At 44.3% G+C, this 22064-nt stretch overlaps 1 protein-coding gene across 1 annotated transcript in view; it reads left to right on the top strand.

The window, feature by feature from the left end:
* The window catches only part of LOC311228968 (pleckstrin homology domain-containing family G member 3-like), a 121841-nt gene that overhangs the window by 19979 nt on the left and 79798 nt on the right, over positions 1–22064 (top strand). The window contains exon 2 of the mRNA XM_084314938.1: positions 1582–1649. Coding sequence (XP_084171064.1) covers positions 1601–1649 — 49 coding nt within the window. The 5' untranslated portion in view covers positions 1582–1600. The remainder of the gene's footprint in view (positions 1–1581; positions 1650–22064) is intronic.

Genomic DNA, 22064 nt, shown 5'->3' with positions numbered 1-22064 from the left:
GTAATAATCAAATAATCTGGATAAAATCATCGCTTTGTCCGTCTGATTCAGAGATGACACTATCAGCCATTTTGAGCCTCTCTTGGTCCATATATGGGCGTATTGTGTGCCATGTGACGCGAGGGCTTCCCTATTCTGTGCCCATCTTGGCACCAGGAGGATTCTTCCTTTTCAACTGGGCATGCGTCAGTCTCCTCCGTAGACCAGACGGTCTCATTTAACAAGGCAAACGTTTTTTTTGACTTTGAGTGATACTGACTTGTGAAAAGGAATTAGAATCATAGCTGTGGGTATACGCTCATTATACCACGGCTATGAACCAATCACATTGCTTGATTTGAGCTACCCGTTTTATAATGTCCAATATACCATCAAAATTGGGTATATTCAAGACCGCGTTCCACTGTTATGTCGATGGACGCAAACGTCTCACATCCCTTTTACAATAACCCAGATAAGCTCTTATTATCCCTGTCTACGACAAACCTGGATTACCGCAGGTATCCGGGAAATGCCTATATTAGCTGGGTTAGTGAAAGTATGGAACCGCCATACCCTGTTTTTACTGTTGAGTTCTGCGGTGTGTGTGTGTGTGTGTAAGAGTTCCATCTCCATGGTAACAGTCATTCAGATGGTAAACTGTATCCCGTATGAGACCTTGACTGGAACATGATGAGCTACCCAGCTACCTGTCAGTATCCAGGATACTCCACGCTGTGGTCATGATCCATGGGGTTCTGTTGCCTTTTGTGTATGTCCTCACTCATATTCCCTCTTTCCTCCATGTCCTCCTCCTCACTCATATTCCCTCATGGTGTCTTTCCTCCATGTCCTCCTCACTCATATTCCCTCATGGTGTCTTTCCTCCATGTCCTCCTCACTCATATTCCCTCATGGTGTCTTTCCTCCATGTCCTCACTCATATTCCCTCATGGTGTCTTTCCTCCATGTCCTCACTCATATTCCCTCATGGTGTCTTTCCTCCATGTCCTCTTCACTCATATTCCCTCATGGTGTCTTTCGTCCATGTCCTCCTCACTCATATTCCCTCATGGTGTCTTTCGTCCATGTCCTCCTCACTCATATTCCCTCATGGTGTCTTTCGTCCATGTCCTCCTCACTCATATTCCCTCATGGTGTCTTTCGTCCATGTCCTCCTCACTCATATTCCCTCATGGTGTCTTTCCTCCATGTCCTCACTCATATTCCCTCTTCATGTCTTTCGTCCATGTCCTCACTCATATTCCCTCTTCATGTCTTTCGTCCATGTCCTCACTCATATTCCCTCTTCATGTCTTTCGTCCATGTCCTCACTCATATTCCCTCATGGTGTCTTTCGTCCATGTCCTCACTCATATTCCCTCATGGTGTCTTTCCTCCTTGTCCTCCTCACTCATATTCCCTCATGGTGTCTTTCCTCCATGTCCTCCTCACTCATATTCCCTCATGGTGTCTTTCCTCCATGTCCTCCTCACTCATATTCCCTCATGGTGTCTTTCCTCCATGTCCTCACTCATATTCCCTCATGGTGTCTTTCCTCCATGTCCTCCTCACTAATATTCCCTCTTCCTGTCCTTGCAGTTCCTAAGGCCCCAGTGCCATGCCAGAGGGGTCTCACAACACGTCCTATGAAGTCCCAATGGGTGAAGGTAAGACCGTCCACGTCCACTAGGGTGTCAGAGAAATCGACATCTATTGTTATTGTTATCAACAGTTATTGACACTTACTGCATAACATGGTTAGGTCTGGTCCAGCTCTCTGATTGGTCAGTAGCCAATGCCATGGTATATATATTCCATTTACCATGGCTCTATTACTACACCGTGAATAATCTCAAGGTGGAAAATGGCAACATTTTCTAACATCAATATCTGCTTGGCAATCAAATGATTTGTCATTGACTGTCTAAAAATTATGATCAACCGCAAACTAGTTTTAAGTTTTTATTTGTATTTGTAAAATACCAGAGCGAAACGTGAACAATTGCTGGTTTTGACCTTTGGCTAATACTATATTGAAGCTGCTGGCTGCTGTAACCGCCTCATTAAATCAGCACTCCGGGCCTTGATATTACGGAACTTTCATTTGTAATAATAAGGCTTTTTGTCCATTAAATATCATCTGAGAGAGGCTTTGTCGGTTTCTCCCTCCTCGTCTGCATCCTCCCATGTGAACTGCATAAGGGCCAAGCATTAGTGTGTGTGTGTGTGCGTGTGTGTGTGCGCGTGCGTGTGCGTGTGCGCAGCCTCTGTGTCGCTCTCGGAGTGAAGCAAGAACAGGTGAGAAAGCTCAGCTGCTTGGGGCGGCTACGTGGTGCAGTGGGCAAGGCGCTCACCACGAATACTGGAGACTGGGCTCGAACAGGAATGCCTCCCTGTTCGAGCCCAGCGCGCCACATTGCTTTCAGTTTAGCTGGTCGTCCGCACTAATACACATTTGGCAGTATTAGGGGGTGGGAAAACTGATGGGTGGGGATCGGGCGTTGTGGACAGCGACTCCTACAGGTCGGTTGGTGCGCCTGCGCAGTAGAATCAGGAAGCGACAGGGGCGGGGCCCCTCCAAAGCCCAGACCCCCGACGCTGAGAGATCGAGCTGCGCAGGTGGAAAGATGCGACGGCTGTTACCTCGAGTATCGGAGGGGACTCGTGCTATGTATGACTTAGTCCACATTGCAGCCGGCTTGTGGGAGGCAAGAAACAGCGTTCAAAGACAGGGGAGGGTTGAATTGGATGATACGAAAATTGGGATGGGAGAAAAATATAAAATGGGAGAAAAAGTGGATAAAAAAAAGAAAGCTCAGCTGCTTATTCTTCCAGAGCTGGTCAGGAAGCAGCAGAGTATTTGTTTCAGCTCGACTCTGGACTTTGGGCTCGACCGTCTCTTCTCTTATAGCCGTGCCATCAAATCACGTCTTCTTCATCCGTCTGTCTGCATTTAAGTGCATCGTGCCACAGCGCTGTATGTACCGTAATTCTCGCACTATAAGCCGCACCTGAATATAAGCCGCAGCAGCTAAATTGAATGACGTGTACATATATAAGCCGCACTGGACTATAAGCCGCAGGTGTTTTAATGTTTAATTACAGTCTTCCCACCAGCATTGGGACACAATACTGTTGGACAAATAACAAGAATTAACTAATTTACAAGTTGTATTAAGTTTAGCAAATAAGGGAACAGATGAATAACATTTCAATGCAGTCAAAAAAGCAATATTTCGATTTTTACATTTTCGGGTTTGGTCACGTCGAGTCACATATAAGCCGCACCGTTATATAAGCCGCACGGTCGAAAAATGGGGGGGAAAGGCGCGGCTTATAGTCCGAAAATTACGGTAGTTATATGGATTAAATGAGGCCTCAATGCATGTAATCAAGTTACTTGAGTTTATACAGGATATATAATATAGTTTATATCGTCTCAGCCCTAGTCCTAATGTAGCTACTGTTGTCGTACACCTCTTGAATAGTAAAGATCCCTGCTGGGGCAACCCTGGCTCTTGACCCTTTCACTGCCATGCTACCAAATGGTTAACCCTTTAACCGTCTGTAGTGTGATAGTAAAGGGTTAACCTTCTGTAGTGTGGTAGTGAAATGGTTAAAGGGGAATGCCACCCGCTTTAAGAATTCATATATGTTCTTCTTCCTGTGCCCCAAGATAGTTGGTCAGGAGGTAGCGTCTGGTAATCTGGAGGTTCCCGGTTCGATTCCCGCTCCTCCTGGGCAGCGTGTCGAAGTGTACTTGAGCATGACCCTTAACCCCTAACTGCTCCCGATGAGCAGGTTGGCACCTTGCATGGTCGCCAAAAAATGTGAGGAACAAAACGTAAAAGAGCTTTGGATGAAAGTTGCTATATAAATGTGGCCATTTACCATTTACAGTTAAGTAAATATTTTTGTGAACAAATTCTCCTAAAGCCAGAGAGAGAGAACCCTCCTGAACCCTGCAATTGGTGATGTAACTGAGAGTACTGGGACTTTTAAAGGTCCCCTGTCTTATAAATAGCCTTTTCCAGTGTTTAGCATTGTTTTCTAGCAATGTGGGGTTGTACCAACACTGATTTGATGTGAAATCTCTAGCTACTCCCGTTTCTTCAGTTCAGCTCAGACAAGAACCTCCCCCACTGAACCAAGCCATTCAGAATTGACTCGCTATCCTACTTAGAAAGGCGCTGATCTGGTTGTAGTCACCGCCCACAATCAACAATTTGCTCAACAACGGAGCAGTGGGAATAATGTGGAAGCGGTCTCCCTGTCCCCGACACACTCTCTCTCTCTCTCTCTCTCTCTCTCTCTCTCTCTCGCTCTCTCTCTCTCTCTCTCTCTCTCTCTCTCTCTCTCTCTCTCTCTCTCTCTCTCTCTCTCTCTCTCTCTCTCTCTCTCTCTCTCTCTCTCTCTCTCTCTCTCTCTCTCTCTCTCTCTCTCTCTCTCTCTCTCTCTCTCTCTCTCTCTCTCTCTCCTCTCTCTCTCTCTCTCTCTCTCTCTCTCTCTCCCCTCTCCCTCTCTCCACCTGCATTTTACACACAATCGTGAGGAGCCTTTATGGGCGGAGCCCAGCCCAAAACAGCTTGAAATCTTGAAGTGGAAAAATGCTACTTTAGAGTACTTGATTAGAAATACAAAACAATGAATTGTTTTTGAAAAAAGCATTACAGATGTTTTCCATAGACTCACAGGAATTGTTTAAAATTGCCCAAATAGTGAAAGGAATAGCAAAACATGGGACCTTTTAAGATTTTTATGTTACGCCACAAAATCTTTGTGTGAGGTTTTAGGCCTTGTCCAGACTAAAACGATTTTGATCTGTTTAGTTTTCAGGTTTCCGTAAAAACGAAAACATCTCAAGATAATAAGTGCATGACACAAATGTACACAATAAATGTCTTTCCTGTTTCTTATTTTGAAAACCCCCGACCGGAAGTGTTATAGTGTCTGTTGCTAGCAGCTTAACTTGTGTCGGCCGGTTCTGTGCTTTTCGAGCCAACGTAACGTCATTAGTTTCCAAAGGAGAGGAGAGAAAGACCGCGGCTCACATGCAGCTCAAACTACCTGTTGGAATAAATTAATTGATTGATGTTTAACTTGTCCCTGTGTGTGTCCAGTCATTTCGACTAGCAACCGTTGTCTGTATTAAACGTGTCTATTGTATTTAGTTGGTTAGCTATTTAGCTAATGTGGATAGCATTTTGAATAGCATCAATGCTAGCTGGCTGGTACAGCTTTATTTACTAAATTATGGAGGCTTTTTAATCGTCAAGGTAAGAGAGGATTTGTCATGATCAACTGAAGGCGTATGCTATGGAACAATATGTGCTTGGGTTTTCAGAAAAAGGCCAGCTATGTGACGCTAATTATTTAGCTAATATTGATAGCATAGCTTGCTGGCTACAGCTCAACACCATGCCATGGGGATACTATTTACTAAATTATGGAGGCTTTTTAATCGTCAAGGTAAGAGAGGATTTGTCATGATCAACTGAAGGGGTATGCTATGGAACAGTATGCTTGGCTACTACTTGGGTTTTCAGAAAAAGTACATTTAGCTGTAAAAGCCCGATCAAGCTCTGTAACACTGTTAAGGGAAATGTCAATCTGTTGTTGACGGTGGTTGGTGATGTTTGGCTGAGTTTGCACATGCGGGTAAGGGAGAGGTGGGCTATACGCGTCATCGGTTCAGGAGAAGACACATATCGCTTGTAAAGATGGTGACACAGTGGGGGGCGTCTTCAGAATTGCGCACTCTGGGAGCTGGTATCAGAACGATGCAAACGATCAAATACTTTGCCTAAAACGACCAAAATCGTTTTAGTCTGGACATGGCATTAATCCCGGTTCAGATCATCTAGCAATGCTAGAATATAAACCTCATTTGGGTGTAAACGCTGACAAACATTCCATGGCCTCATAAAGTCGAGTCATAAAGCCACCGAATTCTACATCACCGATCGGAGGGTTCTTCCCATCTCTAGGTTTAGGAGAGAATGTTGCGTGTTCACAACGACCGACTGGACCGCCCGACGGGGCACAGGGAGAACACAATGTGAATTCTAAAATGGACACTCCTGAGTGGTCTTGTCCAGCCAGTGGTGAGCTGTGGCCGGCCGGCCCTTTCCCAGCTAAGCCCCGAACAGACAGTCATATGCTACATGCATGCATGGACTTGGCAAGCAGCATCCTCTCTAAGGGTCGGCTACAACAGTGGCCCGATTGTTGAGGGTTTGTGTGTGGTGTCTGTGCGCTGTGTGTAGTCCCATTCTCTCCCCCCCCGCCCTCCTCGCTGGTGCTCCGCGGTTGCGTAGGGAAGCGGCTCGACCACATTAGTCCACATGAAACCCCTCTGCTGGGTCTGATGCTCTCACAATGGGCTTCTTTCTGCCTGCTTCTGGGCCCTGCACCATGAGGGATCCGCTTGGGTTCAAACATTTTATAAAGGGCGCGTAACAAATGCCTCCCATTAGGGTTTATTTGACTTTTTAGGTAACTTTGTGGCCGCGTGGAGGTTGTAATCTTGTGGTTCCTTGCTCGAGGCGAGGCTGAGAGAGACATGATGACTGTGTGTGTGTGTGTGTGTGTGTGGGTGGGTGGCTGCCAGTCTTGTGTGTGTATATATATATATATATATATATTTCTTTTTAAAGGTTAGGTAAAATTGGTTCAGTGTGTTTAAACAGGTGTGGAGGACTGCCATGCCTGTAACTGGGTTCTCATGCTTTATCAGCTGACTGCGTGAACGTGTTCCTCAAGGTGGAACAGTTCCCAGGGTTCTGAGCCCTGGCACCCTGTGTTCAGTTCCTCTGAGGATAATATGTGTATTATCAACCCTTCATGTCCCAGTATGTGTTGTACACAAATATAGTCTGATGCTTTCCTGCCACTAGTTAGCTCCATAGTAACTCTCGTCAGGTTACATACATTGTGATGCTTTCCTGCCACTAGTTAGCTCCATAGTAACTCTCGTCAGGATACATACATTGTGATGCTTTCCTGCCACTAGTTAGCTCCATAGTAACTCTCGTCAGGTTACATACATTGTGATGCTTTCCTGCCACTAGTTAGCTCCATAGTAACTCCCGTCAGGATACATACTGTACATTGTGATGCTTTCCTGCCACTAGCGCAACAGTAAGAAGCATTTTGTACAAAAGTATTCTGTACTTCTGTATGACAACTATTAAAGAAACTTGAAACTTGAAACTAGTTAGCTCCATAGTAACTCTCGTCAGGATACATACATTGTGATGCTTTCCTGCCACTTGTTAGCTCCATAGTAACTCCCGTCAGGTTACATACATTGTGATGCTTTCCTGCCACTAGTTAGCTCCATAGTAACTCTCGTCAGGATACATACATTGTGATGCTTTCCTGCCACTAGTTAGCTCCATAGTAACTCCCGTCAGGATACATACTGTACATTGTGATGCTTTCCTGCCACTAGTTAGCTCCATAGTAACTCTCGTCAGGATACATACATTGTGATGCTTTCCTGCCACTAGTAAGCTTCATACTAACTCCCATCATAATACATAGTGTGATGCTCTCCTGCCATTAGCTTCATAGTAACTCCCATCAGGATAATTACAGTTTGGAAGACAATTAATGTGTTCATTGACCATATTCTCACACAGTGGCCATTTTGTCATGCTCAGGTTCGGATTCCTTTCTATCCCGAACAGGCCGCCGTGTGAATAGGGTAAATTCATTAGAATTTAGAATTCTATCATTTAGAATGATGATCATTACCTGATTTTTGCTGCAGAGACATTGTTCTCAATGTGGAAGCCATACATGATGGGCTCAGTGTTGCAAGATATAATACAATATACAATACAAGATTACAATATATTCTCCCTCTCTCCGGGCTTGATTGACAGTCAGTGTACTTTTATAATGTAGGCTAACTTGTTTTTCATTCACGGACACCTCTTGGAACTCTATGTAAATCGTTGTGCCTTTACGTGAATTTGCTTCAGCAATACTGTCCTGCAGAAGCTAACCGCAGTAACTATGCAGACAGTGAAACTGAGAAAAATGCCTTTTAAAGTTCTTTGACTATCCAGTGATTTTGTAGTTACTGCAATTCTTTATACCCTTTTTCTCTAAAACAGAGCAAGATTGAACTCTGAAACGTTGTCACAAGATAAAACAAGATATTCAATGACGCTTATAACTCAATTTATTTTTTATTGTAGTTACTGCGGTTAGCGTCTGCAGGGCATTATAGCTGTTAAAGCGGTGCCCTGTGTCTCTCCTTTAAAAAACGAGGCATTTCAAGGGCTTTTAAAACCTAGAGCCGTAACCCGACACCCCGCCCCCTGGCCAACCTGCCGGGGTGAGGGAACACCGCTCTGTGTTCTGTATATAAAAGTGAGCTCGGTCTTTGAAGTAGCTGTTCTTTGAAGGGTTTTCAGGTTGACATTTGCTTTCTTTCTGCTCCGTCATGTCCCACTTGCTTTGTCCGTGCCTCGCCGCCTGGGGCTTCGACTGGTGGTGCTGATGCAGCAGATAATGTGCTGCTCTCTTGCTATCAGTATTGTAATGGCTGCTAATGACAAGGGACTCTTGTATTGGTATGTGTCCCACAAGATGCACACACAACCCAGATTTCTAGTTAAAGAAGAACGCCTCTGTCTCTGTCTCAGTACTATTCTCACTGGCTGGCTCACTTGCAGGCGGACCAAGGAATGTAATCGTTCTTGTGCAGTTTTGTTGAATTCCTCTGTAGATCATTTAATAGTTTTATTTATTTAACCTTTTATTTAACCAGGCAGGTCAGTTAAGAACAAGTTATTATTGGCGGTTAGGTGGTCGAGCGGAGATTGCGTTCGTCACCAGCCCCGGAGCTGTGAGCTTGGTTCGCCTGTTCGAATCCAGCTCACAGCTCCGGGGTTGTCACCAGCTTGGCTGGCCGTCTGCACTGATACAATTGGCAGTATTAGAGGGTGGGAGAAGCTGGCGGGGTGGGTCCGGGTCGTTGTAAACAGCGACTCCTACAGTTCGGTCGGGGCGCCTGCTAAGCGCGGATTGGACGTGAGGGGGATAGTGTGGTCCTCCCACACGCTACGCCCTCTCAATGAGAATCCGCGCTGCCAGGTGAAAAGAAGCGGTGATTGGCTGGACGTGTGTCGGAGGAAGCACGTGGTAGCCTCCACTCTCCCAAATGATCTGACTGTGGGGGGTAAAGCGCAGCGACCAGGAAGGGACTGGGAATTGGCATACGACTAACATTGGGATGGGAGAAAATCGGAGGAAAATGGAGGGGGAAAAAGACAAAAAAAAAAAAAAAAAAAAAAATTATTATTATTCACAATGGCGGCCTGGCAAGTGGACAAAAGGGCCTCTCGAAGGGTAACGGGAAAAGACAAAGAAATTATAAAATAGGAGAAGATCTTTATTATTATTATTATTATTATTATTATTATTATTATTATTATTATTATTATTATTATTATTATTATTATTATTATTATTATTATTATTATTATTATTATTATTATTATTATTATTTATTTTTTGATATTTCTATATATGTCTGTAGATATTTGATTGGTTATCTTTCAAGAGAATAGCATGCTGCAGAGATTTGCTGCTAGATGTTCTAGGGAGGCACCAAATTGGTGGCGAGCGATTTCAGCATCAAAAGCACAATCGGAATCCATCCAATTATATATATTTTTCATAATATGTTGCTTAGTACAAGTGCCAAGTAAAGTCGGATGATTCTAATAATTCTCTGTCGTTCTTACTCGACGTCGGACGTGAGAAGGTGGCATTCAGTGCAACCCAGGCTCTGTGATCACAACAGAAACATTCAGACCACCACCTCAGGATATATACAATATTTGCATTTAGTAATTTAGCTGACTCTTTTATCCAAATCAATTTATAATTTCTGTACAAGTCAGCAGGAAGGGTACAACTCTGGCAGCTAAGGGTCTGCGAGGACCGGGAATACCCTGTTTCTCTTTGATGACCCTCCCGGGGCTCAGACGGGAGTGGGTCTGAAGCGGCCAGAAGATGCTGAGCGTAGGGGTTTGAGGGTGTGTAGTGTATAGAAATGTATCTTACATACAGTTTAAAATTCCCCATTAAGATAAATGCCTCTTCAGCGACTCTGGATGTTTGGTAGGCGGAGATTAGTTGTCTTTGGCTCCACTTTGTTTACACAAATTAAAATGGTGTGTGTTGTCTGGAGTCATTCAGAGACAGAGACGGAGAGAGGCAGAGAGAGAGACAGTGACAGAGAGAGAGACACAGACAGAGACAGAGGGAGAGAGAGACAGAGAGAGTCAGACAGAGAGAGATGGAGAGAGAGTGTGGGAGAGACAGAGAGAGACAGAGAGAGATGGAGAGAGAGTGTGGGAGAGACGGAGAGAGACAGAGAGAGACGGAGGGAGAGAGAGGGAGAGAGAGGGACCGGGAGAGACAGAAGGAGAGACAGAGAGAGACACACAGAGAGAGACTGAGAGAAAGAGAGAGAGACAGAGAGCCCACCATTCTTTCTTGGGTGCTTTACCCCTAAGTGAACCCTGCTCTGCACGTCACATTGGTTGCTTTGGTCATTTGATCATACGCACACACACACGCACGCACGCACGCACGCACGCACACACACACACACACACACACACACACACACACACACACACACACACACACACACACACACACACACACACACACACACACACACACACACACACACACACACACACACACACACACACACTTATATTACCTCGTTCATTTTGAGAACATCACCCCACAAATTAAATGTTGGTTTTATTAATGTCCTCAGGGATGAGAGTATTGGTATAGCACTGTTTTCTGGTTAACGTTATCTTTATGTGCTCAGTAAGTTCCATGACCCTTGGACACACTGTATGAACCCCATTCAGAACCTCATGTAGAATAACATTTAATTTTTTTTTTTAGAAAATGTATTTTATTAACCTAATTCCTGAACAGTGACATGCAAGGTTTTGAGTTTGAGAGTCTGCTTACTGTGTGTGAACTTGTAGTTGTAAGAATACATTATATCTGTGAAAGAGTCTGCTTACTGTGAACTTGTAAGAATACATTATATCTGTGAAAGAGTGCTTACTGTGTGTGAACTTCGTGGACAGAGACTCCTCGTTAAACACATCTCTTTGTCTGATATTATTCTCACATGGTTCACGTGCAGCAGACGGGTATTTATCTTTTCAGACTCTCGTCAAAGTAAATTATAATGTGTTTGCAGGGAAAACACGCACAATGCCCAGGCTTTTTGGACAAATGGGACAGTTGGTTTCCTGTTTTCCTTATTTCGAAGATTAATTGGTCCCTGATTTTTAAGTTTCCTCAGCTGACCTCCTCCATCCCTACATCCAACCCCGGAGGCTGCGGTCCTCTGACCCTGGTCTCCTCTCCATCCCCACCACCAACCTGCACACTTTCGGTCCCAGAGCCTTCTCTGTTGCCGCACCCACCCTCTGGAACTCCCTCCCTCCAAACATCCGCAATGCTACATCCCTGAACTCCTTCAAATCACTACTCAAATCTTACCTCTTCACCAAATTGATCAATGCCTGACTTCCCTCTTTTTACCCAATTGTTCCTCTGATTTCCTTCCCCTTAGTTTGTCCCCCTCCTCCTTGGGTTTCCTGAAAGGCGCTATATAAATTTGAGAAATTATTATTATAAAATTATAGTGTGTTGAAATGTAGGTGTAGGGAGCCTAATCTAAACCCACGGAAGGTTTTTCTTTCAAAGCAGATTTGAGAGGAGCTTAAAAGACCAGCACCGTGGAGTCTTTTGGTAATATTGTGCCAGACTCCCCGCTATAGGCGTAGCATGGAAAAGAGAAGGGTTCTGTTAGGAACCAGGACCCAAAAAAGGATCAACCGGAGAAAGGGTGCAGAAGAGCCCGCAGTAAGTCTTGCTCTCGCCAAACGGGAATGTTGACTTGAGTAGTTTTTGCGACAGAATGTAGAAACAATTCACCCTCGCCCGTTTTCTTTTGACAGTTGACCCTTGTGATCTTTTTTCTTTTTTCTTTGCCTATAATCCTCCGTTTTCTCCCCAATTTATTCATTATGCCAATTCCGCCACATATGTGTTTCACGGTCCTGGTCGTTGCGCTATCCTCTGTCGGCCTGGGGAGGGTGTAGACTACCACATGTCTCCTCTGTCGGCCTGGGGAGGGTGTAGACTACCACATGTCTCCTCTGTCGGCCTGGGGAGGGTGTAGACTACCACATGTCTCCTCGTAGACTGACTCCGATACACGTGGAGTCACCAGCCGCTTAATTTCACCTGGCAGCTAAGAGTTTCACTGGGAGACTGTAAGGTTCACACTATCTCCCCCAGTTCCCCTCCCTGCTGAATAGACCCCCCCCTCCCCCCACCGACTGTCCAGTAGGAGTCGCTATTGCAACGACCAGAACTAAATACCCTCATTGGCTTCCCCACCTGTGAACACTGCCAATTGTGTTCGGTGGAATGTCTGACCGAGCCAGAAGTGGGTGGTCTGAGCAGGGTTGTGGAAAAATATATATATTTTTTTCAAATCAAATTGAAAAAGAGGGCTTTCCAACTTCTTCACCGTAGCAGAGGGAAGATATGGGACTGAAGTCGTGCGTGTGATTTAATATGCACCTGACTTCTGTACTGCACTCGGTAGTACAATCGCTTACTTTCTGTGCAAGTTATTCCACTGTCTTTTTGGCAGGAAACCTACTTGTACCCACATGGAAAGACGGTAGCAGGAGAGCCCCTGGTTAGTTATTATTCCTATTGGAAGCAGGTTTATTCTGACAGCGGAACTTGGGGATTTTTATTAGTTCATGTAAATCTTATACTACTTACGACTGCCGTGGAATGCAAGCTTTCAGAGGAGCTTATTGTCGATATATTTTTCAATAACTCAAACGCATTGCTCTAACTGCGACCAGGTCCAGATTTCTCCAGGTTGTTAAAATAAACTCACCAGCTCTTTGATTTCAAAGGTCAGTCATCTCATATTTATGGTATAGCTGAAATACACTTCTACCCAGGTCATCATCATCGTCATCATCATCATACCTTTATTTATGCTTGTTAAAATCTTTGAGGTTGCCCTCATTTCCAATTTAAAATAAATAAGACAACATTAAAAAGTATTAATACAAGATAAAAAAACAAAGCTAAAAACAGGGGAAATCACCTAAAATACAAGATAAAAACGAGCTAAAACAATTACAGACGGATGACACGGTGATTAGTGATCATGGCTTTGAACTGTGTGTTGACGGATGTTCCACGAGTCATTGTGATGTAAGGTGGTTGTTTACCATTATTACATGGCGTTTTAACATTCGCCGAAATGCTTGATTATGATTGGTCAATAGCGCTCGTCAGAGGTCTGTTATTACTCGATAACGGACCTCTGCCGAGCAATAATGACCGCTGTTCGCAGCTGTAGCAATCAAGCCCACTGACACACACTGCATCAGTGCAGCCAATCAGACACACCTGCCGGCTGCCGGCGAAGCTGCCGGCGATGACGGCGCGGAGCGATAGAACAGAACTGCGTCTGCATTTGATCTCGTCTTGTCGATGGTGTAAAATGAATTGCAGTAGGTATATTGTTAGTAAGTTAGCCATGTAATAAGCGGGATAATGTATAGCCTATACTCGGTCATTGTCGCAAAATAATTGACCTTCACTGACGTTTAGAACACCTCGCCGAGGCGCCTCGGTATTCTAAACTCTGTGTCGGTCAATTATTTTGCGACAATGACCTCGTAGCTATACATTATCCCTTACATAAGGGCTTTGTAAATAAACAAATACCAATGATTATTACGCCTCTAAGAGAAGAGCAAGCAACCGTATCGTACAGGAGACGATGGTGAGTGTCACACCTGTCGCCACTAATGAATCTGAGGGCAGAATCGCATGCGGCTCAAGTCACAATACTGTGTGTGTTCTAGTCACAATGCTGTGTTCTAGTCACAATGCTGTGTTCTAGTCACAATACTGTGTGTGTTCTAGTCACAATGCTGTGTTCTAGTCACAATGCTGTGTTCTAGTCACAATGCTGTGTTCTAGTCACAATGCTGTGTTCTAGTCACAATACTGTGTGTGTTCTAGTCACAATGCTGTGTTCTAGTCACAATGCTGTGTTCTAGTCACAATGCTGTGTTCTAGTCATAAAGTTGTGTTCTAGTCACAATGCTGTGTTCTAGTCACAATGCTGTGTTCTAGTCATAAAGTTGTGTTCTAGTCACAATACTGTGTTCTAGTCACAATGCTGTGTTCTAGTCATAAAGTTGTGTTCTAGTCACAATGCTGTGTTCTAGTCATAAAGTTGTGTTCTAGTCACAATGCTGTGTTCTAGTCATAAAGTTGTGTTCTAGTCACAATGCTGTGTTCTAGTCATAAAGTTGTGTTCTAGTCATAATGCTGTGTTCTAGTCATAAAGTTGTGTTCTAGTCACAATGCTGTGTTCTAGTCATAAAGTTGTGTTCTAGTCACAATGCTGTGTTCTAGTCACAATGCTGTGTTCTAGTCACAATGCTGTGTTCTAGTCACAATGCTGTGTTCTAGTCATAAAGTTGTGTTCTAGTCACAATGCTGTGTTCTAGTCACAATGCTGCATGTAAATCACAATACACTGTAGTATCGCTCTTCTCAAATTAGAATTAGCTTAGTGTGAATTATGGAAGGAGGGGGGGGGGGGTTTGTGGTATTAGCCCCCTGCCCCCCTGAATGACCCTTGAGGATCCCTGAAAGAAACAATAATCCAGTCTGTCCGTAGTCGTCCTGGGTCATGAACAACAAGAGTGCTCCCCTGACGCGGTGCGATTAGCACACAAGAGTCCAGCTACAAGGACAATAATGACACATTAAGAGTTCTGATTCACACCGTGAGTCAAGAGAGTTAGGCTGCGTTCACGTTATGTGGGAAGAAGCGGAAGAACCAGCTTCCGACTGGGAAAAAACCATTCATGTCAGCCTCCTAGTGGTAATTCCTACTAGGAAATATGGGATTTTTTGTATAGACCCCGATATCTCCCACTTCGCGTCACGAATTGCGGAAGTAGCAACAATCATGGCAGCAAGCTTGACGGCAATGTCGGTTATACAATGTCATACAAATGAAAATTATCACTTTGATCACATAATCAGAATAATACAATCATACTGCTGTGCTCTTCATATGAAAAACGAGCTATACTTGTTTGTTTACAGTTGATTTGAAAGTAACTTGCTGTAGTAAAGTATTACTTAGGTAGCTTACATTAGTATAGCAAGCTAGCTAGACACTATATGCAACAATTAATGAATTGAAAATATTTTTTGATAACAATAAGGAGCGCAAAAAATAACGCTCACGATCGCCATCTTGGATGTGGGCGTTTCGTCGAGTTCAACGCGTGAAGGCTTCCTAGTTGTAGCAACGAGATGTCATCTGGTTCTTCCGCTTCTTTCCACGTAACGTGAATGCGGCATTAGACTCGGGCGCTTTGTTATTTGGGCTCCAGGCTGAGGTCCTTGTTCAGTGTGTATTACACACCGTTGTTTGTGCCGCCCGTCACACACTTATAAGGTCAGAAGGGTCACTGTGTGGGTTCGAGACGAGCCGTAATCTGGACCGCAAACCGTAGCACACGATAATATATCCAACTGACTCTGCCCTCCGACCCCCCAGGTACGGTATACCGGGACCTGTCTGAAAATACCATCGATTCCACCGTCGGGTCATTTGAATGGAAGTATAGAGATGAGATGTTGTGGGTGATTTACATGAAGTGAGATGGTGCTCTCAAGGCATGTGGAGATCCTAAGCAGATAAATGGATTACGGTAGGTGCAGCTGGCAACCGGGCCTCACGGTGAATGGAGCGAGTGTTTCGTGTTCTCCTTTGAGAGGCCGCGGGACGTTAATGGGAATTTATTGCGCCTTCCACTTGGGTTACGGTGCCATGTTGCTTCCAGTGTCATTTCTGTGGGTCTCTAGGCCACAGTGATTTTGTGTTCTAGTCACAATGCTGTGTTCTAGTCATAAAGTTGTGTTCTAGTCATAATGCTGTGTTCTAGTCATAAAGTTGTGTTCTAGTCACAATGCTGTGTTCTAGTCATAAAGTTGTGTTCTAGTCACAATGCTGTGTTCTAGTCACAATGCTGTGTTCTAGTCATAAAGATGTGTTCTGTTGGTCTCTAGGCCACAGTGATTTTGTGATCATTTGAATATTCCTCATAGTTTACAAATATTCTCCAGTACATGCAAGTACATGCTTTTTAGTAAATTAGGATTTAGGTTGTTGTTCTGTAGTTGTTGTCATTCATTCTGTTTTGCTTACGTACACGCACCATCTGAGGCCATCACATTGTCTGCCGTGTGATCTACTGTTTATATACTGTACCAGTGTGATCTACTGTGTATACTGTACCAGTGTGATCTACTGTGTGTACTGTACCAGTGTGATCTACTGTGTGTACTGTACCAGTGTGATCTACTGTGTGTACTGTACCAGTGAGATCTACTGTGTGTACTGTACCAGTGTGATCTACTGTGTATATACTGTACCAGTGTGATCTACTGTGTGTACTGTACCAGTGTGATCTACTGTTTATATACTGTACCAGTGTGATCTACTGTGTATACTGTACCAGTGAGATCTACTGTGTATACTGTACCAGTGTGATCTACTGTGTGTACTGTACCAGTGTGATCTACTGTATATACTGTACCAGTGTGATCTACTGTGTGTACTGTACCAGTGTAATCTACTGTACGTACTGTACCAGTGTGATCTACTGTGTGTACTGTACCAGTGTGACCTACTGTACATACTGTACCAGTGTGATCTACTGTGTATACTGTACCAGTGAGATCTACTGTGTATACTGTACCAGTGTGATCTACTGTGTACTGTACCAGTGTGATCTACTGTATATACTGTACCAGTGTGATCTACTGTGTACTGTACCAGTGTGATCTACTGTATATACTGTACCAGTGTGATCTACTGTATATACTGTACCAGTGTGATCTACTGTGTGTACTGTACCAGTGTGATCTACTGTTTATATACTGTACCAGTGTGATCTACTGTATATACTGTACCAGTGTGATCTACTGTGTACTGTACCAGTGTGATCTACTGTATATACTGTACCAGTGTGATCTACTGTGTATACTGTACCAGTGTGATCTACTGTATATACTGTACCAGTGTGATCTACTGTGTGTACTGTACCAGTGTGATCTACTGTATATACTGTACCAGTGTGATCTACTGTTTATATACTGTACCAGTGTGATCTACTGTGTGTACTGTACCAGTGTGATCTACTGTGTGTACTGTACCAGTGTGATCTACTGTATATACTGTACCAGTGTGATCTACTGTGTGTACTGTACCAGTGTAATCTACTGTACGTACTGTACCAGTGTGATCTACTGTGTATACTGTACCAGTGTGATCTACTGTACATACTGTACCAGTGTGATCTACTGTATATACTGTACCAGTGTGATCTACTGTGTGTACTGTACCAGTGTAATCTACTGTACGTACTGTACCAGTGTGATCTACTGTGTATACTGTACCAGTGTAATCTACTGTACGTACTGTACCAGTGTGATCTACTGTGTGTACTGTACCAGTGTGACCTACTGTACATACTGTACCAGTGTGATCTACTGTGTATACTGTACCAGTGAGATCTACTGTGTATACTGTACCAGTGTGATCTACTGTGTATTCTGTACCAGTGTGATCTACTGTGTGTACTGTACCAGTGTGATCTACTGTGTATACTGTACCAGTGTGATCTACTGTGTGTACTGTACCAGTGTGATCTACTGTATATACTGTACCAGTGTGATCTACTGTGTATACTGTACCAGTGTGATCTACTGTGTATACTGTACCAGTGTGATCTACTGTGTGTACTGTACCAGTGTGATCTACTGTGTGTACTGTACCAGTGTGACCTACTGTGTATACTGTACCAGTGTGACCTACTGTGTATACTGTACCAGTGTGATCTACTGTGTGTACTGTACCAGTGTGACCTACTGTACATACTGTACCAGTGTGATCTACTGTGTGTACTGTACCAGTGAGATCTACTGTGTATATACTGTACCAGTGTGATCTACTGTGTGTACTGTACCAGTGTGATCTACTGTTTATATACTGTACCAGTGTGATCTACTGTGTATACTGTACCAGTGTGATCTACTGTGTATACTGTACCAGTGTGATCTACTGTGTGTACTGTACCAGTGTGATCTACTGTGTGTACTGTACCAGTGTGATCTACTGTATATACTGTACCAGTGAGATCTACTGTGTATACTGTACCAGTGTGATCTACTGTGTGTACTGTACCAGTGTGATCTACTGTATATACTGTACCAGTGTGATCTACTGTGTGTACTGTACCAGTGTGATCTACTGTGTGTACTGTACCAGTGTGATCTACTGTGTGTACTGTACCAGTGTGATCTACTGTTTATATACTGTACCAGTGTGATCTACTGTGTCACTGTACCAGTGTGATCTACTGTATATACTGTACCAGTGTGATCTACTGTGTGTACTGTACCAGTGTGATCTACTGTATATACTGTACCAGTGTGATCTACTGTGTATACTGTACCAGTGTGATCTACTGTGTGTACTGTACCAGTGTGATCTACTGTGTATACTGTACCAGTGTGATCTACTGTGTGTACTGTACCAGTGTGATCTACTGTGTATATACTGTACCAGTGAGATCTACTGTGTATATACTGTACCAGTGTGATCTACTGTACATACTGTACCAGTGTGATCTACTGTACATACTGTACCAGTGTGATCTACTGTACATACTGTACCAGTGTGATCTACTGTTTATATACTGTGCCAGTGTGATCTACTGTTTATATACTGTACCAGTGTGATCTACTGTTTATATACTGTACCAGTGTGATCTACTGTGTATACTGTACCAGTGATATCTACTGTGTATACTGTACCAGTGAAATCTACTGTATATACTGTACCAGTGTGATCTACTGTGTGTACTGTACCAGTGTGATCTACTGTACATACTGTACCAGTGTGCCCTACTGTACATACTGTACCAGTGTGATCTACTGTACATACTGTACCAGTGTGACCTACTGTGTATATACTGTACCAGTGTGATCTGTATATACTGTACCAGTGTGATCTACTGTGTGTACTGTACCAGTGTGATCTACTGTGTGTACTGTACCAGTGTGATCTACTGTACATACTGTACCAGTGTGACCTACTGTACATACTGTACCAGTGTGACCTACTGTACATACTGTACCAGTGTGATCTACTGTGTATACTGTACCAGTGAGATCTACTGTGTGTACTGTACCAGTGTGACCTACTGTACATACTGTACCAGTGTTATCTACTGTGTGTACTGTACCAGTGTGATCTACTGTGTGTACTGTACCAGTGAGATCTACTGTGTATACTGTACCAGTGTGATCTACTGTGTATACTGTACCAGTGAGATCTACTGTGTATACTGTACCAGTGTGATCTACTGTTTATATACTGTACCAGTGTGATCTACTGTACATACTGTACCAGTGTGATCTACTGTGTGTACTGTACCAGTGTGACCTACTGTACATACTGTACCAGTGAGATCTACTGTGTATATACTGTACCAGTGTGATCTACTGTGTGTACTGTACCAGTGTGATCTACTGTGTGTACTGTACCAGTGTGATCTACTGTGTATATACTGTACCAGTGAGATCTACTGTGTATATACTGTACCAGTGTGATCTACTGTTTATATACTGTACCAGTGTGATCTACTGTACATACTGTACCAGTGTGATCTACTGTTTATATACTGTACCAGTGTGATCTACTGTACATACTGTACCAGATGACCCAGCTGTACTCGCTCTAGGGGCGGCTGGCAGGCTGCCGTGTTATTGGCTGTCTGCTTATCTTATTACAGTCAGCTAATGTGCAGTAAGGTGCTCAGAGCGCTCGCTCACTTCTTGTAAGCCACTCTCCACAGGGGGGGGGGGGGGGGGGGGGGGGCGCCAGTGGCTCGGGAGGTAGAGCAGCCGTCTGGTAATCCGGAGGTTCCCGGGTTCGATTCCCGCTCCTCCCGGCCCCCGGGGCAGCATGTCGAAGTGTCCTTGAGCAAGACACTTAACCCCCTAATTGCTCCTGATGAGCAGGTCGGCACCTTGCATGGTCGCCTCCTCCGTCGGTGTGTGAGTTAATGTGTGAGTGAGTAGGTAAAATGTGAGGAACAAATTGCAAAGCGCTTTGGATAAAAGCTGCTATATAAATGCCATTTACCATTTATCTCCTGTGTTGACGATATACCATTGAAGTGTATGGTATGTAATGTAAGGTTATATATTTCTTTATATTCAGATATGATTTTACTACTATTCCCCCCCCCATGCTGCTAATTTCCCCAAGGGGATCAATAAAGGAATGCCTTATCTTATAGCATATAAGCAATGCTTTGATGTCTATGCTTTTTAAGCATAGACATCAAATAACTGAATGCTATAATTCTACAAAAACGGGAATAATAAGTACATAAACGGAGAGATATAAAAAAATTCAGGCAAACATCTGTCACTCCGTTATCTTTTTTTTCTCTTCAGCTTGCAGCCTTACCGACGCTGGTTCTCTGCAGCAAGCGTTCTGAAAATCTGCCCTCCTGACGGGGGTGAGCGGAGTGCGTGAAGCTGGGCTGGTTGGCTGGTTGGTTGGTTGGTGGGTTGGCTGGTTGGTGGGTTGGTGGGTTGGTTCAGTGCGACCACCAGTCCACACAGCCTCCTGCCTGCCTGCACCTCCTCACAGACAGGACACACGGTGCACTCTCTGCTATGGGCGTGAGGGGGCCACCCTGTCTCACTCCTCTCTCCGACTCCTCTCTCCACTCTCGCTGAGCACTAATTGGATGAAAGTTTCCCAGCGCTTCACTGTCACTGACAGCCGCCGGAAAGGGTGGCCAGCGGAGAGAGAGAGAGAGAGAGAGAGAGAGAGCGAGAGAGGCAGTTGTGTTTTGACTCTTGATCCAGAACCCTCTCTGCGCCGGTGGTCTGGATTGGACTTTTTTTGGGGTGGTGGTGGCGAAAAGAGGGATTTTGTCTCGTGTTGAAGCCGGACATTGGATTTCTGTTTCATGACGCAAAAATGTCTCTGCGGAGGACAGTGACCAATTAAGGTACGTTTGCCCACGTTCAGAATTTCATTGGGACACAATTAGTGTTTCTAGCAGTGATGGAATGCAGAAAATCCACTTGATCCTGGTTCCTCATAGCATTTTAAATTGCAGTCGTTATAGGGTCCAACTCATTTGTCTGTTCTCCCGAGGCAGCTAATTGGAGAGCCGTTGGGGAGTGGAGGAGTCGTGTACTTCAACCACAGTCATTCAACGCCTGGAGATAGAAAGTTTACCGAGCCGCGCTTAGATTCTCTTGCATCTCTCTGTACTGTACTTTACACCAATGCATACTATTGCAACCACGCCCTACTGTACGTCGTACCAAAAGTTGTTATTTGAATGAAAGGAAATGTAGAAACGTGGGTTCTTCACTACCTCTTCACTACTTTCAAGGTCATTGTGCTCCTTGGAGACCGTCGTTCACAAACCTCAACCGTACTCGAGTGGCGGTGGTCCTGTACATTTTACAAGTGTCTCTCTCTCTCTCTCTCTCTCTCTCTCTCTCTCTCTCTCTCTCTCTCTCTCTCTCTGTGTATCTGTCTCTCTGTCTCTGTCTCTGTGTATCTCTCTCTCTCTCTCCCACACTCTCTCTCTATCCAAGAGGTTAATCTCAGGTCACATGTCCAGGATCCGAGACCCTCTTAATCACCGTGGCAACCTGTCGATAATGACAGGGTTACGCAAAGGGCTTGTGCGAGACCTCTGCGGTGTCGCCTTGTCCTGTCCGTCTCTGCACATCCCTCAAATGAAGCTAACGGACGTCTTCCGGCGTACCTTCATATCGGTGGTCGGATGAGCTCACAGACGTGGATTCCCTCCGCGCCGCTGCCGAATCCAAACCGGAGCGCAGTA

The sequence above is a fragment of the Notolepis coatsorum genome, assembly GCF_963971535.1.
Source record: "Notolepis coatsorum genome assembly, chromosome: 5".
Classification (NCBI taxonomy): domain Eukaryota; kingdom Metazoa; phylum Chordata; class Actinopteri; order Aulopiformes; family Paralepididae; genus Notolepis; species Notolepis coatsorum.
This window is presented reverse-complemented; position numbering and strand designations above follow the sequence as displayed.